The 18,411-nt window shown below is 52.1% G+C and overlaps 4 protein-coding genes across 4 annotated transcripts; 2 read left to right on the forward strand and 2 right to left on the reverse strand.

Annotated features, from left to right (window-relative positions):
- Window positions 1–381: 381 nt before the first annotated feature.
- BBA_02917 (G-protein coupled receptor) lies at window positions 382–1,607 on the forward strand (the record flags this gene model as incomplete). Its single annotated transcript, XM_008598014.1, has 3 exons — window positions 382–549; window positions 610–795; window positions 843–1,607. The coding sequence occupies 3 exons, from the start codon at window positions 382–384 to the stop codon at window positions 1,605–1,607; spliced, it is 1,119 nt and encodes a 372-aa protein (XP_008596236.1).
- A 720-nt stretch (window positions 1,608–2,327) lies between these two features.
- On the reverse strand, window positions 2,328–4,392 carry BBA_02918 (major facilitator superfamily transporter; the record flags this gene model as incomplete). The annotated part of the gene is made up of 3 exons (XM_008598015.1): window positions 2,328–3,560; window positions 3,664–4,047; window positions 4,189–4,392. The coding sequence occupies 3 exons, from the start codon at window positions 4,390–4,392 to the stop codon at window positions 2,328–2,330; spliced, it is 1,821 nt and encodes a 606-aa protein (XP_008596237.1).
- Window positions 4,393–7,304: 2,912 nt separating this feature from the next.
- BBA_02919 (sulfate permease) lies at window positions 7,305–13,213 on the reverse strand (the record flags this gene model as incomplete). Its single annotated transcript, XM_008598016.1, has 6 exons — window positions 7,305–7,414; window positions 7,492–8,278; window positions 10,748–12,096; window positions 12,200–12,692; window positions 12,740–12,885; window positions 12,937–13,213. The coding sequence occupies 6 exons, from the start codon at window positions 13,211–13,213 to the stop codon at window positions 7,305–7,307; spliced, it is 3,162 nt and encodes a 1,053-aa protein (XP_008596238.1).
- Window positions 13,214–16,091: 2,878 nt separating this feature from the next.
- On the forward strand, window positions 16,092–17,544 carry BBA_02920 (lipase/thioesterase family protein; the record flags this gene model as incomplete). Its single annotated transcript, XM_008598017.1, has 4 exons — window positions 16,092–16,381; window positions 16,466–16,611; window positions 16,721–17,304; window positions 17,404–17,544. 4 exons carry the CDS (start codon window positions 16,092–16,094, stop codon window positions 17,542–17,544), a joined length of 1,161 nt encoding a protein of 386 aa, XP_008596239.1.
- Window positions 17,545–18,411: the final 867 nt, after the last annotated feature.

Raw genomic sequence — 18,411 nt, forward strand, 5'->3', positions numbered from 1 at the left:
GAGAGCATTTCTCGGGGGAACAGATTCGGCTGCTGGTGCAGCTGGAGCGCATAGGAGGCAGCATCAGCCTGGTCGCGGTTGTTTGCATCTTTCTTGCGTATACTCTGTTTCCAAAGGTGCGCAATGTGCAAAACACATTCATCGTCTTTGCGAGCGTGTCGAATGCGGGCGCGAGCGTGGGAAGCATCATTGCCTTTGATGGACTTAGATCGGGCACGACCTCGGCGCTATGCAAGGCGCAGAGCTTCTTGTTTGAAATGTAAAGTTTCGTCCAAACTTTGTTGAATGACTCGTTTTCTTTTTTTTTTTTTTTTTTTTTGATAGTTTCTGACCTCTTTTGCATTTAGGTTCATGCAGTCTGACCCTTGGTGGTCCTTGGCCATGGCCATCAACGTCTTGCTCGTCTTTTACTTTCGCGCCACTCCGGACTCGTTTGCCCGTTGGTGGTGGGTGTACTGCCTAATCTGCTATGGAGGGCCATTTGTCATTGCCATTTCACTGTTGCTTGCCAAGACTGGCAACAATATACCGGTATATGGTGAAGCAACAGTAAGTCTTGTTCTTGTCCCCCGACTGTGGGCTTGTCAGTTCTAATCCGACGTGACTTAGATTTGGTGCTGGGTCGACAGACAGTGGGACTACATTCGAATCTATACATATTACATGCTGATATGGATTTGTATTGTCGGCTCCCTGGTCTGCTACCTTTTGGTCGGGTACCATGTCTTTCGGTCCCGAGACAGGCTTCGCAGCCTAACAGCCTCGACTAGTCGAGATCCAGCTATTCTTGACTTGGTGTGTATTGGAATACCAAAATAATGTGACAATACTAACAAATTCAGACACGCAATGACGAGAATGATGGGTGCTATGGAACTGTCGTTACCGAAGTGCAAGTGACTTCATGCGCCGGCACACCTCAACCGCCGCCAAGATCAGCACAACGACCACACTCAGCCGACATTGAAAGCCAGCGCCCAACGCAGAGTGTTTTTGAGCATTCGCCGACACATGTGCCGCCTGGCTTTGTTCAGTACTTTTCTTCTGTCGAGTCGCCGAGTCAAAGCGGTCGCCAGGCACAGCAATCGCCGCTCAAGAGGGCAATGGCATCAGTCAAGAGCGTCTGCCGACAGTTTACCGTGGCCGACCCTGTCAAGCGGGCATACTTGAGAACCAGCTTTCTTTTTGCCATAAGCGTCCTCGTCACCTGGATCCCGAGCAGCATGAACCGCATCCACAGCTGGATTGCCGGCCAGTCTCCCTATCAGTTTCACGTGGCCACGGCAGCGGTTCTCCCCCTGCAAGGCCTGTGGAACGCCATCATCTTTTTCGTCACGAGCTGGAACGTCTTTCAGCGACATCGCCGAAACACGGCTGCTTCTGCGGCGGCGGCAGAGGCGATTGACAGACTGCGCCAAGACAGCGCCAACCGCAACAACAACAACAGTGGCAGCAGGGCTAGCAATGGTGATGTTGGGCGATACGGAAGCTGCCGCAGTGAGACTGACCTAGGCGACGCGGATTCCCGGACAATCAGTAGTGATGTTGAGCTGCAGCGGCGATGGAAATCGCAGGGTTCGAGCACGCCCCCTATGGCATGGAAATGAAAAAAAAAAAAGCCCAAATGGTTGTATAGTGAGTGGGTTACGATATTGTCAATACATGATGAAGATTTTTTTGTACAAAATAGTCAGATATTTAGTATGAGTATATGAGCAGTCAGAGTCACGAATGCATTGATTTAGTTATTGATGATTTTTTTTTCAACATTAGATTGAAGTTGCAGTAGTTTGTGACAGCTGCATGTCAAAGCTAAGCTGAAATCTAGTTTACACATTGCTCTCAAAGAACAAGAAATGAGACAAGAGTCAGTCTCCATGCGAAAGATGGTGAAGTAGAGGTCGGGATAGCGCGGGAGGGAATATATATGTCGTGTGCGTCATGAAAGGAGTGTAAGCGTTGGGTATCACACGTCATAAAAAATAAATCATATAAGGAGCGTAAAAGTGTGCGCAGTGCGCATCATAACCTCGTCAAAAGAGCGTGTGAGTCGTGCTCTAGGCACGTGAAAAAAAAAAAAAAACACAAAAAAGGGAACTGCCGTCTGAGTAAGGGAAATAAAGCAAATAAGAGAAAAAGGGGGATAATACCAAGGGTGAAAAGGGAAAAAAAAAAAAGGTAAAGAAAGAAACTTTTGAAGGCCGAAACGCCAGAAAGACGGAATAGTCGGGGGAACTGGGGGTAAAAACGTTGATTCCCTGCCAGAGGTATGTGGTAATGAAGCGTAAGAAGGGGGCAGTGTGAAGAGCAAAAGGGGAGGTTTGCTTTTAGTCCGTGTCAAAGAAGCTAGCCGCGAGCTTCAAGCTGCTCAGGTCGACCAAGCCCATGACTTTGCCGTCGGCACGCCATATCGCCTCGTCAAAGTAGCAGCGCAGCGCGACAATGACGGCCGAAACGACGACTTGGGCGACACCCAGGCCGAGCGCCATGGCCTTGAGCCCGCCCGCGTGGTGGTGGTGGTGGTGCGCGACGATGGCAGCAGGCACGGCCAGTGTAAAGACGCCCGCGGCGAGGTTGCGCAGCACAATGACGCCCGTGTGCATGTCGCCGATGCTGCGCAGCGCCATGGCCATGTTGGAAGACGTAAACGAGGCCGACCGCGCGAGCGTCGGGCGGGTCGCCGCGTCGAGGACGGCGGTGCCGGCGGCGAGAATGGCGAGCTGAAAGGAAAGGAGGGGAAAGCTGAGCTGGCCGGCGCCGTCGACGGAAAAGAGCGAAGCGGCGGCGGGGTGCGGTGGTGATGATGCTGATGCTGGGGGCCGCATAAAGTTGTCGAGGCCGAGACCAAAGGACAAGATGCCAATCAGAGCGAGCGAAGAGCCGCCGCAGACGACGAGACAGTTGGCCAACTGCGTAAACTGCAGGTGCACGCCGCGATACAGCGCCAGCGCGGCCACAATGACGGTAGGCACGATCCACGGGCCCGTCATGAGCGTGCCGAGCGCCGCCGGCTCCGCACCGACCGGCTGCGGCGCGAGCAGCAGCGCCAGCGAGCCGCACAGGCCCCAGAGCGCGGACCCGGGCAGGACGCCGAGCAAGAAGACGAGGACCGTGGTGGGCGCGACAAGAGCGCGCGGCACCTGCAGCAGCAGGACGGTGGTGGACGTGGCGCCGCCGCCGCCGCATGGCGACGACCTGGAAAAGGTCAGCGGCCGCATGGAGCGCAGGTACGCGAGGACGCGGGGCCCGGTGAGGCGGTGCCTGGCGCGCCAGGGCTGCCAGCAGCGGCGGCGGTGCGAAGAGATCGTGAAGCCGGAGACGGGGGTCGAGGGCGCGGTGGCGGCGGCGGCGCGTGAGCGGTCAAAGGCCGTTTCGGGCGCGGCGAGGCAGATGAGCGGCATGGCGACGAGCATAAAGAGCCCGCTGATCGGGCGAAACTGGTACAGGATGGCGTCGGAGCGGTGCGTGGCGGAGATGGCGCCGCCGATGAGGGGTGTGCCCCATGTAGCGGCAATGTTGACAATGTTGTAGAGCGTCACGCGGAGATTACGCTGATGCTCCTGGTTGTGACATTGGGTGTTAGCTAAGCTGTTATCTTGGGGGGATGGGGCAATGGGAGAGAGAGGCAGGAAAGGATGGGAAAAAGGGGGAGGAGAGCTTTACAAAGTAGGTGTCTTGGATGGACGTCATGACGAGCGTGTCAAAGACGCCCCAGCCAAGCCCCTGCAGCAGACGCGCGCCCATGCAGGACCCGTAGCTGCCGACGGCGGTCGCGTTCCAGATGGATCCGACAAGGAGCGCGGCGGTGGCGAGTAAGTAGACGGGACGGCGGCCGTAGATGCGGGCGACGACGCAGGCGCCGGCGCCGGAGACGGCAGAGAGCATGAGGGGCACGCCGGTGAGGGCGGCGATGGCGAGGTACGAGGTGCGGTAGTGCTCAGCGGCGAGGGCGCTGGTGGTGAGGAAGATGGTCTTGAGGGCGCCGACGAGGCCGACGACGGAGACGAGGGCGGCGAGGTTGACGTCTTTTTTCCATTGTGGCCAGTTCTGGAAAATCCCAAAGTTTTTTTTGTGTAAGTCAAAAGATTCTCTTGATATCGGAGGCCCAAGTTCTCAAAATGGAGGGGACACTTTTGAAGGCGAAAGTTGTCAAGATAAAAAGGTGAAGGGAAGAATACAAGTTCTTACCAGTGGATCGTCAGCATCATCGCTGGGTTGCGGCATGAGCTCGACGTCGGCGTACTTGCCCTTTCCATACTTGATGCTCTTTTGCGTCGAGCAAGTGTCTACGGAAAACTTTCGCGTGTGGCGGCTGCTGCTGGGGGAGCCGGGCAGCGTACTGCTCGCGTTGCTGTTGGCGTATCCGGGCATCGCCGCACCAGCGCCGGGCATCGGGGAGTCTTGGTGGTGGTGGGCTCGCGACCACGGAGAGTGAACCCGTTCGGGAACGGCGACCCCAAAAAGGCCACTATTATTATTACCACTCTGACTCGCCTCCATCATCATCACGGCGCGCTCTGTAAATGTGTTGTAAGTGCGCCTGATGTAACAGGGAGTCACGAGAACTGCCGTATGCAAGAGGAAAGTAGAAGAGGAAGAAGAATAAGAAGGAAGGAAGGAATCGTACTATAAACGACTGCTGAGAAGGAAAAGAGGGAAGCAGAGCGTGTCTAAAAAAAGGACGCGGATTTCTGTGCCTGGCAGCTAGGCAGGCCCAACGTACTGACTGGGTTAGGTTCTGGGCAAGGTGAGAGAGGGGGCTGGCAAGCAAGGGTTGAGCCTTTTTTTCCCTCTACTTTTTGCCCTGTCCTTTTCTCAGCGGCTCAGACGCGCAAAGGAAGGAGGGGGAGGAAAGCAATGCGGGACGCCGGAGGCTTGCAGCTGTGTGCAGAGAGGTGTATGCTGGGTGACAGGTCTTGGAATATTGCATGCATCCGAGAGAGAGAGAGGCCTGGACGTGCATTAGCCTAGGATTGAGGACCCGGAAAAGAAAGTAAAAGCAAGATCGAAGAGGGGAAGAAGGGAAGAAGAGAGAGAAGGGGAAAAAAAAAAGAAAAGAAAAGAAAGGAACAAGTACAAGACGAAAAGAAAAGAAAAGCAGAAAAGACTGGACTGGAAACCGTGGTACCGTGGAGGTGAGTTCGGCGTAGGACACGGCACAAAAAGTTGTGAGACACGCAAACTCTGTGCAAGAAAAATCGAGCAAAACTTTTTTTCTGTGTGACTCATGAATTCTCATCCGAGCAGCGCGCGATTGCGTCTTTAATTGTTTATACAGAAAACCGATTTGGGTTGTTGTCGTTTTTTCTTGACGCGAACAAGGCACGAAAGAAGACAATGAATGCCGATTCCATGCACCAAAAAACGTTCCGTCACCTGCAAGCTGCACACACAAAGGGGGCGAGCGAGCAACATTTGGCTCCCGGGCCAAAACTGGGGAATGAGAGCCCAACAATAGAGTGGGCGTAAGTGGCTTGCTTCCATCACAGAAAATAGAAAAGCTTTTGGACCGCGCGGTGCCCTATGCGTATCAGTAGAACGTTGTGCTACACCCTCAAGCTTGGCAGGTTCCCTCTCGTCTTGAGAGAGGGGAGGGGGGGCAAGGGAGGACAGACGATCGTGTCGAACACGCAGGGTGAAACATTGACAATGGGTGACGGAGACGAGACTTGCTCTCTGGTCTGGCTGTGGGTAATACGTGCTCTGGCTGTGGGGAATTCGCACAAGTATTACAAGTATTTCGACGAGAATGGGCAAGGGGGAAAAAGGGTATGGAATAGTAGGTTACTGCATTTCTTCTTGATTTTAATCAAGGGGGGTCGTGACGAGGCCAAAGGGAGGATGAGGGGGTTAAAAAGGTGGACAAAAAAAAAAAAAAGCAATCAAGTATACAAAGGGAATAGTAACTTTGGAATATGGTGGAGTGGTTGGCTAAATCGGTATTTTCGTCTCAAGACGGATCGCCAACAAAGAAACACAACACCCCCCCCCCAAAAAAAGAGCGAAAATAGACATGCAAGTTAGCTTAACAGACTTATGATGCCGCAACTGCCCTTGTCTTGGCCAAGGTGATGGTTTGCCATGCAAGGGGAGGCTTAACTTGTTCTAGTTGCGAACCGTTTCTCATACGAAAAGAAAAAAAGAAAGAAAATACCCACGAGTTGGTCTTTTTTTAAAGCGTGTTCGATCCGGCTATAACTGAAAACCGGCGGCTGTGACTTTTCTTCTTCTTCTTCGCGATAGGTAGGTATAGAGTGTCTTGGTGCCACGACTGGCCCGCGCCAGACGCACAGAGCTGGGACCCAACCAGAATGTCGGGTTGGACGCCGATCATAGCCTTTCCCGTTGGAGCAGGCTCGGTACGTACGGGGTCGGCAGTGTCTTTTCGGCACTTGCCATCCCTTGCACGCGCGCTGCATATACGCAGTCTGGCTGAAAAGACGATAGATGGGCACACGAGGAATGGTTAGGAAACGCCTCCATGCCCGTGAAAATGGCCCACTGAGCTCGTCAATAGAAGCAAAGTTCAGGTTGCTCCCCGATATTGAACCTTGACTTGCGGATTTCCGGAATCTTGATTCTTATAGTGTGTGTGGCCTCTGGAATCCGACTGCCAATAGCCCCAACACCCTACCCTACCAATGCTTCTCGGTATAACGGTGTGCTACCCCTGCGGCGAGTACATGATCCTGTGGCAAGCCGCCGATCGTATGTATGGATGCCCATCTCAAAAGGAGAGAAAAGGCAAAAAGCACAGCCTACAATCATGACTACAAGCTTGGAAAGCCCTGAGCCCTGATCATCCCCCCACTGCTCTTCTTTTCTCATGCACACGACCCGCGAGGGGGGCCTTCAGAGGCAATGCTCCTGCATTTACGGATTAGATGGCTGGCCTATTTTAGCTGATGTGAGGGCTGAATCATACATACGACGGCTGAATGTGCCGAAAGAATTGCTTCTGCCAAAAAAAACGCCCAAAGCCAGCCACACGACCCCACGCCACATATCAAGACGAAAGCTATGCAGGGCACTGTCTAGGATCTGTACACAGTATTTTCAAGTCTCTTTGCCCATTTGAGAGACTAAATCGCGTCATGTTCCAGGCGGTGAGACCTTTTTTTTTTCTTCTTTTTGCTGCTTTTGTACAAAAGGCGATGCAAAATGGTGCCTTTCTTAAAGCGGAACGCTGGTGGTAACCTGCAAGCGCAGAAAAAGCGTCGCATCCTTTTCGATGTAAACTGAGGCTAGGCTCAGAGACGGAAAACGCGCCAAAGACGCGCTTCGGGAAAAAAAAAAAAAGAGCTTTACGCGACCGCCGCGGTGGACAGGATTATGGAGTTTTGCGATGGCTCCATCTCCTGGTCCGCGGATGCCTCGACGGCCATGAGTAGACTTGTTGAGCGGATCAACAGTTCTGCAAAGGAAACAAGTCAAGAAGAAGCAATTAGCGAATTTGTTCTTGAACCGAGTAAAACCAATGGAAGCCCTAACCTTGATAAGTCAGTGTATACGAGACGGCCGGGTCCTCGTCTGTCCCTGACAGGAGCGGCATCCTCTCCGCCGGCCCCAGCGACACCCGGAAGCGCAGCCCAATAGTCTGCGCCGCGTCGTCTACCCACAAGATGCGGCTGGAAGCGAGCGGAGCAGTCGGATCCCAGACCTCGTCGTCATCGCCGGCGCCGGCGGCAGCGGCCTGCATGCCTTGCTCCAGCCACCGACGAAAGACGCGCACGACGTGCTCGCTCATGTTGTAGTGACTGACAAAGACGCCGCGGTGGCGACCATGCGGCGTGACGAGGTTGAGCGCCACGCAAAGCTGCGAGAAGAGCGCCCCGTCGTCAAATGGTAGTTCCTGCGTCGCGATCTCGTCGGCGCCGAGGGGGGGTGGGCCGTCGCGCACCGATACCGGCAACGCCATGTTACGGAACCGGCGCCGGCGGTTCTCCTCGGTCACGACGGGGAGAAAGGATGTGTACAACTGGCAGACGTGGCCGAGGCTCGGGGGCGGCGCTTCTTCTGCTTCTTCTTCTCGCTGCGTGGCGGCGGGGCCGCAGCCGGTGGGATGGCGTGTGCCAAGGGGGCGGCAGGATAGATACGGGGTGGAGATTTTAAGGCTGGGGTGATAGCACTCGAGGATGACCTCGTGTCCTGGATGCGAGGAAATGGCAAACAGACGCCGCTGCAAAGTGTGTACTGCTAGAAGGTGTATGGAACGGCAGATGAGAGTGGCCTTGAGCAATGCCTTGAGGGGTAGGTGGCCCAGTATGGCGACGAGGATCTGGCACTCTCGGTCAGTTTATGACGGCAGGATCGCAGGGGCATAACGCGATTTGACTTGCTTCATTGGGCAGTCTTTCGAGAATCAAAGATTCTCTCGTTTTTCTGTCAATCATCGTGGCGATGGGCTTTTTCGTGTATTGTTGGGGCCGTGGCTTGACGGTGCATGAAAACTCGTCAAGTCCGGAGGAGCCGGATGACGACGCTCGATCGTTACGTGCCACTAGTCGAAATGTTCATTTACGCGGCCAGATGCACTCCTATCGAGGCTGACTAGTAAATGAGACGAGGTTTTCAATGGCAGGACTAGAATTGATGAGTGTGTGATAAAAGAAACACGTCCTTGAATGCTCTTTCGGGATGCAAGTAAAAAGTTTCCCACGAGAGTGCGTCAAACAGGAGAAGTACCTATATAAATGCTACTAACTCACGCGCGAACAACTATGGTCCCGTTGGCGGCCCAGTGGTAGCTCCCTGTTAGCTGTCCCCACTGTCTGGGCAAGACTCAACACGGTCGCTGTTTGAATCCTTGGTCCACACGGTTGGTAGAGACAGAGAATGCAATGGAGATGTGTGTTCCTCCTCCAAAGAGTCCCCATCAACCCCTGTATGCGCCATGTAGAGCAGCTGAAACTGAAAAGGGCGTGGGGGATTGAGTACAAGGATGGAGGCGACTGGGGCTATTGATGAGCATCGTACTTAGATGGGCGGTTGTGCCGCAACTGGTTGACTTCTTTTTTTATTATAATTATATCAAATATAATATCTTTATATTATTTTCTATATTTCAGTAGAAAAGAGACAGAGTAATAGTGCACTCTCTCTATATATATACGTTTATTTTATACTTAATTACCTTCTTTTTCTATCCTGTTCTTTATATTTAGTATACTACTGTAGACACTCTTGTCGCCGCGACTGTTTAAGAGTACCTGCATAGCATCAGCCCTGGTGCAATACCATTGCCTCGGAGAGGGATGCTCCTTGAGCAAAAAGTCCTTCACGGGTTAATGGCAAAAGTTGAGCGTTTTGGTTTGTCGCCGCTAGTCAGGCAGACTATCGAACAGCAAATCGAGATCATGTCGTTGTAAATCGACAATTCTCGACCTGCGCCAGTTTTCCGGATTGTCAAGGCTGTTATCATCTCGTTCCGCGTCAGTGGGCGCCGTGCGGCTAACCAGGCAGCGCAGAATGAACCCAGCTTCCTCTTGATGGTCTTCGATTTGACTTGAAATTAATGCGTATGTGTCATCAAGGGTCTGGGGTGATTTCTTCTTCCATGGCCGTCGAGACATGCGCTGTGCGGGAACAATCTAGAATATAGTTAGATGGTGATGGAATTGTTAGTATACCACAACACGAACAAGAGACTTGGGCCGAACTACCCCTGGCATAGGGGTACCGCGCAGGTAGTCAGTCTCGAGCTTTTCAAAAGCGCAGAAGGCAAGTACTGCTTTGGAAAACAGCCAGCACGTGAAGTCTGCCAGACAATGCTTCATCACGTCTGATTGCACTTCCACAACCTTCAGTAGTCTGTCTTCTGTACCACCCACTAGCGAGGGCACGATAGATGTAGCCTTTCTCCCCTAAGTAGCCATCTCAATTCCTCGAAAAGGCGTACCAAGGAAGATGAAGCCAACCGTACATTGTGCAGTGTCAAGGTACCGCGATCCATGCCTCGTTGCAGAAACAAGAGCCTATCTATGAGATCAACACGTCGTGAAGTACAAGTTTGGCTCAATATCGACGTACATGTTCGATGACAATTCCTCAAGAGCTATGCCCAATGAAGATCAAAGGGCGGTTACGAGCCTCATCCTAGAAAATGTAAGCAGTCTTCAGGGGCACAAGGCTGGGTCAGCCCAACTGTGTTGCGCATGTCCCGAAGACGACTTGGGAAATTCCCTGAAATGTCGGAAAGCCGCTGCTGTGGAACTTTGCCCCCCGAAATTCTTGTCGAATCGTAATTGAACGTCAAGATCCGGCACTTGAATTGCTTCGCAAGTAGCATCTCCAGCCATGCGCCACCAGCGTCCACCTTGGGTATATATACATACTAGCATCGGGTTCTATATTATGTTTAGCCAGTATTCGTATTTTCTGCATGGTTGATTCTCCAGGCAGTGCTCGGATTGTGATCAGTGCGGCAGTTGGAGTAGTACCGATACGATTGAGTTCGACGCACCTATTTAGTGCCTGAAGCGATTTAAAGCATTCACTCAACGAGACAGGCGAGTGAGAAGAGGTGTTGGCTATGAAGCATATTAATCGAGTAGAGAAGCTTTTCACCTGACTATTCAAACTCTATATCGTCTACTGATGCATTGAGAAGAGTCGCTCAAAATTCAATCCAAAACGCCGTTATGCAACTTCATAATGTTATACATAGTATGTAGCCATATCCATTTATCGATTTTGTGTTGTGAGTTCAAATGCTACCGCTCGTGTCTTTGTGACGTGCATCGCGCACCGCCGCATCTACTGCGTCGTGCAGGTCAAGGTGGAAAAACGGTCGATCGACGGCTAAAATCGTGGCTTCGCCCCTGTCATTCTCGAGGCTTGTCCTAAGCTCAGGCCAAGTCGGGGAGCTATGATTTTCTTCATCACCGGCAGGTGCGCACGATCTCCTGCGATGACCGTTTGGTGTGGAGGTTGCTACTTCACTGATTGGAGCGATAGAATATATCGGCTTCCATTTTGCCAGCGCTTCTGGGTTCTGGCTTGTCGGATAGCCGAAGCCGGCAGTGGCCAACGCCTTTCGTGTCCATCTGTTTTGAACGTTGGCGAAGTGCCATTCGACAGTGTCTGGCGCTGCGTATCGATCCAGCACATTGCGCAGATCAATGAGACCCTGAATGGAGGTTATGTCGATATTGTTGACAGCTGAAAAGTCCAGAATCAAGGCTCTCAAGTAGGGCAGGTGCTGTGACAAAAGCTTATCACGCGGACCGGAGTCATTCCAAAGTCGGTCTGATTCGTGCTCGTATTGCTCTTCGGACGTCCGTTGAGTATTATTCATCAGATATGACTGTAGAATATCCACGTGCAGTGCTTGGTTGATATAATTGTAGCTATCATGTAGACGATACACAAAAACGCCGGGGTATGGCGTGTCGAGGACGATTGCAGGGTTCGAGGCGCCTTGGCGATTAAAGGGCAGAAATACGTCCTTGGTCGTGATAGAAGATTCCGCGAGCTTATCGGCTGGATCCTCAGTTACCCACGGCATGCGCCGCGAGCGGGCGACGCCAACAAATCCGCCATTGGCTCTTGCAATCCGAATTAGTAGCAGCGCCAGCGATAGGCCGACCCCAAGATAGATCGAATGGTCAAGAGATTGAAATATCGCCATTGCAACACATGCAACCCAAATAAGCAGCTCTAGGGGTGAGAGCTGCCAGTACTTGTACAGGTTTTTCGGCGGAGTAATGAGATTGCAGACAGCATGAATGATAAGGCCCGAAAGCGCGGCGTTGGGTATATAGTAGAATACCCCAGTCAGCGCATAAAGAGCCAGTATCAGCATTATAGCGCTGAAAGCTCCAGCGAGAGGTGTGCGGACACCAGCCTTTGACAGAACTGCGGACGCGCCGAAAGAGCCAGTGCAAACATAGCCTCCCACGAATGGGCTCAGCAAATTTGCAGCTCCTAGGGCGACAATTTCTTGCGAGGGGTTAATACTGTAGTTGTACAGTCTACCCATGGACTTTGCGATGGCAATATGCTCGATGATCAAAATGATGGCTACAGCAGGCAGTTCCGGAAGAATCTCTCGAATAAGTGCTGTGCTGAGATCTGGAGTTCCTATTTTTTTGAACCCTATTGACATGTCAGCGAGAATTCAGCGCCTTTTGCTACAGGTAAAGCATGCCTCGTTCTATGTGGCCGACAATGCGAAATTGTGGATTGATATCACCGCTACCGTGCACCAGAAAGCTGATGAGCGTGAAAAGTAGCATCGTAAATGTTAGGCGCAGCGACGAAGCAAATGACCAAGCTCGCTTATGAGCGGGCTGTCTAGACTCCATGTGGGAGCAGAATGCCCGAAGTGCGAAGAGAAGAACGATGGAGGATACTCCAATAGCGGCATCGAGCTTGGCGTTTGGCAAGGCCTTGAGAGTATCGATTATGACGCGATATGGTGGCGATTGGCTCTTGATTCCCTTGATCCCCAGTGCTGTCGGGATCTGGGTAGACATGATAGTTATACTCGCAGCCGTGACAAAAGCGGATATGGGGATGTAGGGAATGAATTCGACGACCCATCCCAGTCGTAAGAGACCGAAAAAGAACAAGACGATGCCACAAAGAAGGCTCAGCGTATGCGCAATTTGCTGGCTATCGTACATGGATTCGTTGTTTTCTTTGACGCGATTAACGACTTGGCCGACTAGTAAGGATCCGACTGCAGTAGTCTTTCTACGTTAGTATAGGATCGATGGTAGTGTATAGGGCAGCTTACTCCAATGACAATATCTTTCGAAGTTCCAAAAACCCAGTACAAGACAGCGCCAGTGAAGGACGTATAGAGACCGTACGCTGGGGTGAGGCCGGCGAGAACTGCATAGGCCATGGCTTGTGGGACGACGACTAGACCAATAGTGAAGCCTAGAAGAAGTTAGACCATAAGCTGGAGGACTGATCCTTTGCTTTGCTTACCCGCCACAGCGTCGCCTAGTAGCCATCTTGGATTGTAGCGTTGAAGCCAGCATATACATGGAAACAGGCTTTGAAAATAGTGCCGAACGCCCGCCTTGGTTGGTCTCAGCTCCTTGAGCCACTCTAAAACAGTAGGTTCTTCTTCTGTATAAGCAGCGGCCGGACCAAGGGCCGCGCGCGCGCGCTCCTCGAGATTCTGGGGTTGGTGTGCATAGCGCGCGTTTGTATCGATGCCAATTACCGATTTGACGAATCGGGCACCGGCATTTTTTGACATTGTTCAACGTAAGACTGTTGAAGCATGTAGAATACTGAGCGAAATCGATTGTTACTGCAGAATTTGGTAATGGTGTTTGTCGGGATCATCTATGCTCGATGTCTTGGCAGTCGACGTCGTGATCGAGGGCACCCTCTTGGATGAGCAATTCGATTTCGAACAGGCGTCCGAGCAGGTGATGAGATGATTGTAAAAGAATACAGACGCAAATAAAATCAAAGGGAATAAAGTGGCAAGAAAAAAATGAAAACGTCGTTATGATGTCTGATTTATAACGACTTTGACATTCAGTAGCACCGAGCCGGTATTAGCAGCGAGCGGGAGTCGGGAGGCGTTTGGGGGGAAAGAGCCAGCGGATGGCCACTGCGCTTGCAGACACTGCACAGTGATTCGAAAAAGACATTCTTGGCGATGCACAAGTCCCGTGTCTCTAAATTATTGCCTAAATGATTGCTTAATTGCTGGAGCTCTTCTTGGTTGCTTCAAGGTTAGAACCGGGGCGTTTGGAGAGCTGCGTCCTGCACACACCCTTAGCCCGCGGCAGTCGGTCAAGAGGCCAGCCTCGCCGACAGCCGCCTGCCTGCCTGATGCCGACCTGCAAACGGGACAGGATTTCGACCTCGTCATACTTGCATATCCCGCAGCACAGTCAATTCACGCCAAGATATTTGACCAATATGCTGAAAATGTTTGCCTCCTAATGATGACTGGTGTTTCTCGGGTCGGGAGCGTGTCGGGACATGTTCTCGGCGCAGCGGAAAAAGGTCTACACCCGGTCGCGTTCCCGCTCCATCGGGCCATCAACAGACATCCAAGACATTAATGAGCCTAATTTCCTGGATTCATTGATTAATTTCTCGCACACCGCAATTCGAGCTCATGGCCGTGGCGTCACTGGCAAAGAAATCACCATTGATGCCATTAATAAGTAGGCTCACTACACGGCGACTTACACCAAAGCTCACTTGCGTATGAGGAGAGAGATACAGCGCCTCCCTTGCACTGCGGCTGCAGAAGTCATGAAGGAGACGCAGAGTGAGAAAGCCTTGCCACTGCGGCGCTGATCAGGATGGTTTTGGTTGATAGTCGCCTTCCGTCACTCACTGCCTGTGCTGGTCGAAGACGACGATGGCCGCCATGCGCGATTGTAAATACAAGGGCGATTATCCTCTGCAGGCTTGAGCTGGGAATAGAGCGGATACAAGTTCACATTGCAACTTCCCCACTTACAACTACATCCGAATACTTATTGGGGTCGGCCCTCTGTGATTGCGTACACCACAAGGCCAGGGCAGACATGCCAGACAGTCTCATGTTTTGTCTTGAAAGTGTTCGCGGTGCGGGACGGCCTCTCGTGGAAATCCTTCCTCACTGAGGGATTAGCTGTTTGGCCAAGACAGGTAATGATGTAATCGACGTATTTATTCACTTGCGATTAGTGAGTACTGTTGCACTGGAAAATATGCTTCAAGGGCGCTAACCGAACAGTGAGGCTAGAGGCCAAAGAAAAAAAGAACGGCATAGACTGTGTCTCAGGATGCTGTGCCAGATAGATTTTAGTCTTCCTCAATCGCCGCGTATTTCCGAGTGCGTAATCGAGCATGAGGCACTGAAGTCTCGGCTCGTCACGCCCTGCACGCCACGTTGGCGGCCCACGTTGGCGAGACGGTCTCAACGTTGGGAAATTTGAACATGGGGCTTATCTGATCGTACACCACGACATATATCAGACCACGGTGTCCTTCGATGACCCCGCAGCTTGCGGAGGGTAGCGGTACATATGTCACGCTCTAGGTGCACGGGCGTCCTGTCTGCCACTAATTTAGTATAGACTGATCTACAGGCCGCCACCGCGTAATCCAACTTTTGGCTAGCAGCGAGCAGAAAATCTTGGCTAGTCTCGGTGGACTTATTGAAGTGGCCCTTTCTACTCACCAAACTGGTTTGGAACGCAGGTTGAAGCTGTTGCTGTTGCTAAAACTATTCGGCCGAGTAACGACTACGCGTTGTGGCTTAAACGAGTAAAAGCACACTCGGCATCGAGGGACGGTTTGAACGATGGAGAAACTATTTCACGCGCCACAGAAGCCACTCGAATAACATTTTGAACGCCCTTGCTTTTGTGAGGGCCGTACAACATCCTCAAGCATGGACTCATTCCGCTGTTCCTTTACTCGCCCTTCGTCCCTTGTAGTAAGTATCGGGAGCGGGCTAGAATGCACACCGCACTCCACACTGATCCGAGGCAAATTGGCATTTGCCCCGGCATGTCAACGCGATGAATGCCACCAATAACTCACTATGCCATGACGGGTGTTATAGACCCGCCCCCGCCATAGATTTGGTTGGATCAGCCCGGCCCAACAAAATTTTTGTTGTCGGAGGCGGACTAGAATTACAGGAGATGCAGGCAGTGAACTTCGAGTCCAGAGGGGTCAGAGGTCAAGTCCAAGCGGGAGTTTTTCAAGCTGTCAAGTTGACTGTTGATTAAGACTATTGATGAGGTCCGACTGTTGATTGTGCTGGCTGTTGATTAAAGCCGTCTGTCAAAATAGTACCTGTAGCGCATCTGTAACGGACCTATAAGTAAGCTGTGGCCCCGCCTGGACTAGGCTTCTGACGCCTTTGGACTTGACGTTTACTGGTACCCTTGCAGGAGGCGTTCGTAAATAGAGTTTCATTGGGTGCCACTGGGCAGATCAGAGACCAGCTAGAAATCTGACCATTGTTGTATAAAGTTGTGCCTCGGCCCTCGCGTAGCAGAAAACTCGAACCTTTTAAACCCCGCCGTCTAAACATTAGGTAGGGGCTTTTCATTTGCAAAAAGACACCAGCCAGCCTCTTTATTCTCGAGTAGAACAAAGAGCGAGAGACCATCATGGCAACCTCAACCCGAACCATCACGCGGTCGCAGCCGGGAAAAGCGGAAGCGGCTGCTGCGACCACCGCCCCACCACCACCACCACCGGTCAAGATTGAGACCAAGAAGTTGTCCCTGTTTGGTTATCTGGATATGATTCCAGGCTTGGCTGCGATTGTCGCTACTGCTGTCGCGTCTTTGATTACCGGGTTATTCAGAAGCGAGCAAGACTCGAAAACGTATTATCTGCACGTTGCCAATACCACCCTGCGCAAAGCGACGCATCGGCTCAACCCGCTACAGCTACAGTGAGAAACCCGGCCAAGTTTCAGCCAGCACCCATTTCGCTAGTTGGCTTTTCCGTTCGACCGCTAATCATCAGTCCGTGGCAGGCTGGTTTCGCCCAACACCGACATTATTTACAACCAGTATGCGCGCGCTAGAAATTTCAAGCCCGACACTGTGGCTCTCGCTCACGGAGCCCAAGGACATTGGGTGGGCAACAAGAATGCTACCAACGTGTTCATCTGGTACCACGGTAAGTCGGTCCCGTCCATCCATCCACTTGCTGAAAGCTATTGGGTTCCACGCAGTGAGGCTGGAAAAGGGGATGGATTGCATGAGCGGTGCTGATTTTAGGCTTTCAGGCGGCGGCTTCTGTCTGCCCGCCAACATTGGCTATTTCAAATTCTTTGAGCGTCTTCTCAAGGAAATCAACGCCGCGGGCGGCGACCTCTGCGTCTTCGCCGTCACTTACACGCTAGCGCCTCACGGCAGATACCCCGTGCAGCTTACGCAGTCTGTCGAAGCCCTGCGCCATGTACTCGAGCACACGGGCCGCTCTCCCGGCAACGTTCTTCTCGGCGGCGACTCTGCAGGCGGCAATTTGGTGTTTGGCGTGCTCTCGCACCTCGCGCACCCGCATCCCAGCATCACCCCGCTGCACGTCTCGAAGCCCCTCGCCGGCGCTGCCGCAATTGCGCCGTGGGTGTCTTTGCATCCAGACTTGTCCGAGCAAGTCATTTACGACGGCGGCGACATTGTGACGACCTTTGTGGGCGAGTCGTGGTCGCGGGAGTTTATGGGCGACGCAAAGCCCGACTACTACACGGACGCGTTTGACGCCCCGTCGAGCTGGTTTGAGACGTTTCCTGTCGACAAGATGCTCATGCTGGGCGGCGAGAATGAAATTTTGATGCCCATGATTGAGTTGTTTTATGAAACTGTAAAGGTTAGTTTTTTTTTTTTTTTCCTAACGAAAAAAGAAGAAGAGAAGAAAGAGAAAAAAAAAGAAGAAAAAAAAGTTGCGTGATGCTAACCAAAATCCAAGGCCGGTCATCCCAACGTGGAACTATTCAAAGGAAAGCGGGAATCTCACGTCGCTCCGATTTACAACATATATGTAGGCGACAACACAGAGACGGAGCAGGGCAAGAAGCTCAAGACTTGGCTGATTGAATTGCAGAAATGAGGTGGTGTTGCGAGCTGCTAGATAATTAGCAACAATCTAATTTTTTGAAACCATGGCGTCTATTCAAAGCCTGTATGAAACGAATACTTCGCCCCTCCCCCCGCAAATTCTCGAATGTCCCGGCAGAGAGTCGGAGCGGAAGATCGGGCAATAACTAGTGCCAAGGCCGGGCCTGGCAGCCGGCGGGTTCCGGATGAGAGCTGGGGCCAGGGGCGCGACATTGCTTGCTGGACCAGTCATCTCATGGAGACCAAGATGCTTTATTCAAAGCTAACTTTCAACGAATTTTTGCATTTGTTTTATTCATGTCAGGGTTCCGGGATTGAAAGTGCTCGTTTATTGATGATGGCAAGCAGAGGACAAGGTCTATTACATCCGCAAAGTCCAGCACATGTATACAATCCACACCTCGAACAACATTAGTTATCCGAGGCACAATAACTGCTGTCAATTCGCCAGCCAGCCACAGGCCACCGCAACCCTGCCTGATCTGGGCCGAGCTGCGCTAGTCTTAGCGGGATTGGGTTTGCGTGCACCTTGGGAGGAGATGGCGCCTGCGCGCTAGTTAGAAATGACAGGCCCGCCTTGAAGCCGTTTGGCGACAATCAGTTATTCCATTGGGTATCATGACATGTTAGGCTTTCTCAAAGGTTTATACATGTCTGCAAAATCTTGCTCAAGCTCGATCGTGGCCGGATGCTTCTGTACTTGAACCCATCATCCCAGTTGTCCAGGGTTATTACGGATGGAGGCTAGCTAGCAAGCTGCTAAGAACTAGGTTTAGTTTGTTACTAGCGCAAGGCATCGTGGAGCTCAAACGGATATGCGGGGTAACTATAGATTCCCAGGTGTAGCCAAAAACCCAGT

This window comes from Beauveria bassiana (genome assembly GCF_000280675.1).
Source record: "Beauveria bassiana ARSEF 2860 unplaced genomic scaffold BBA_S00006, whole genome shotgun sequence".
NCBI lineage: Eukaryota > Fungi > Ascomycota > Sordariomycetes > Hypocreales > Cordycipitaceae > Beauveria > Beauveria bassiana.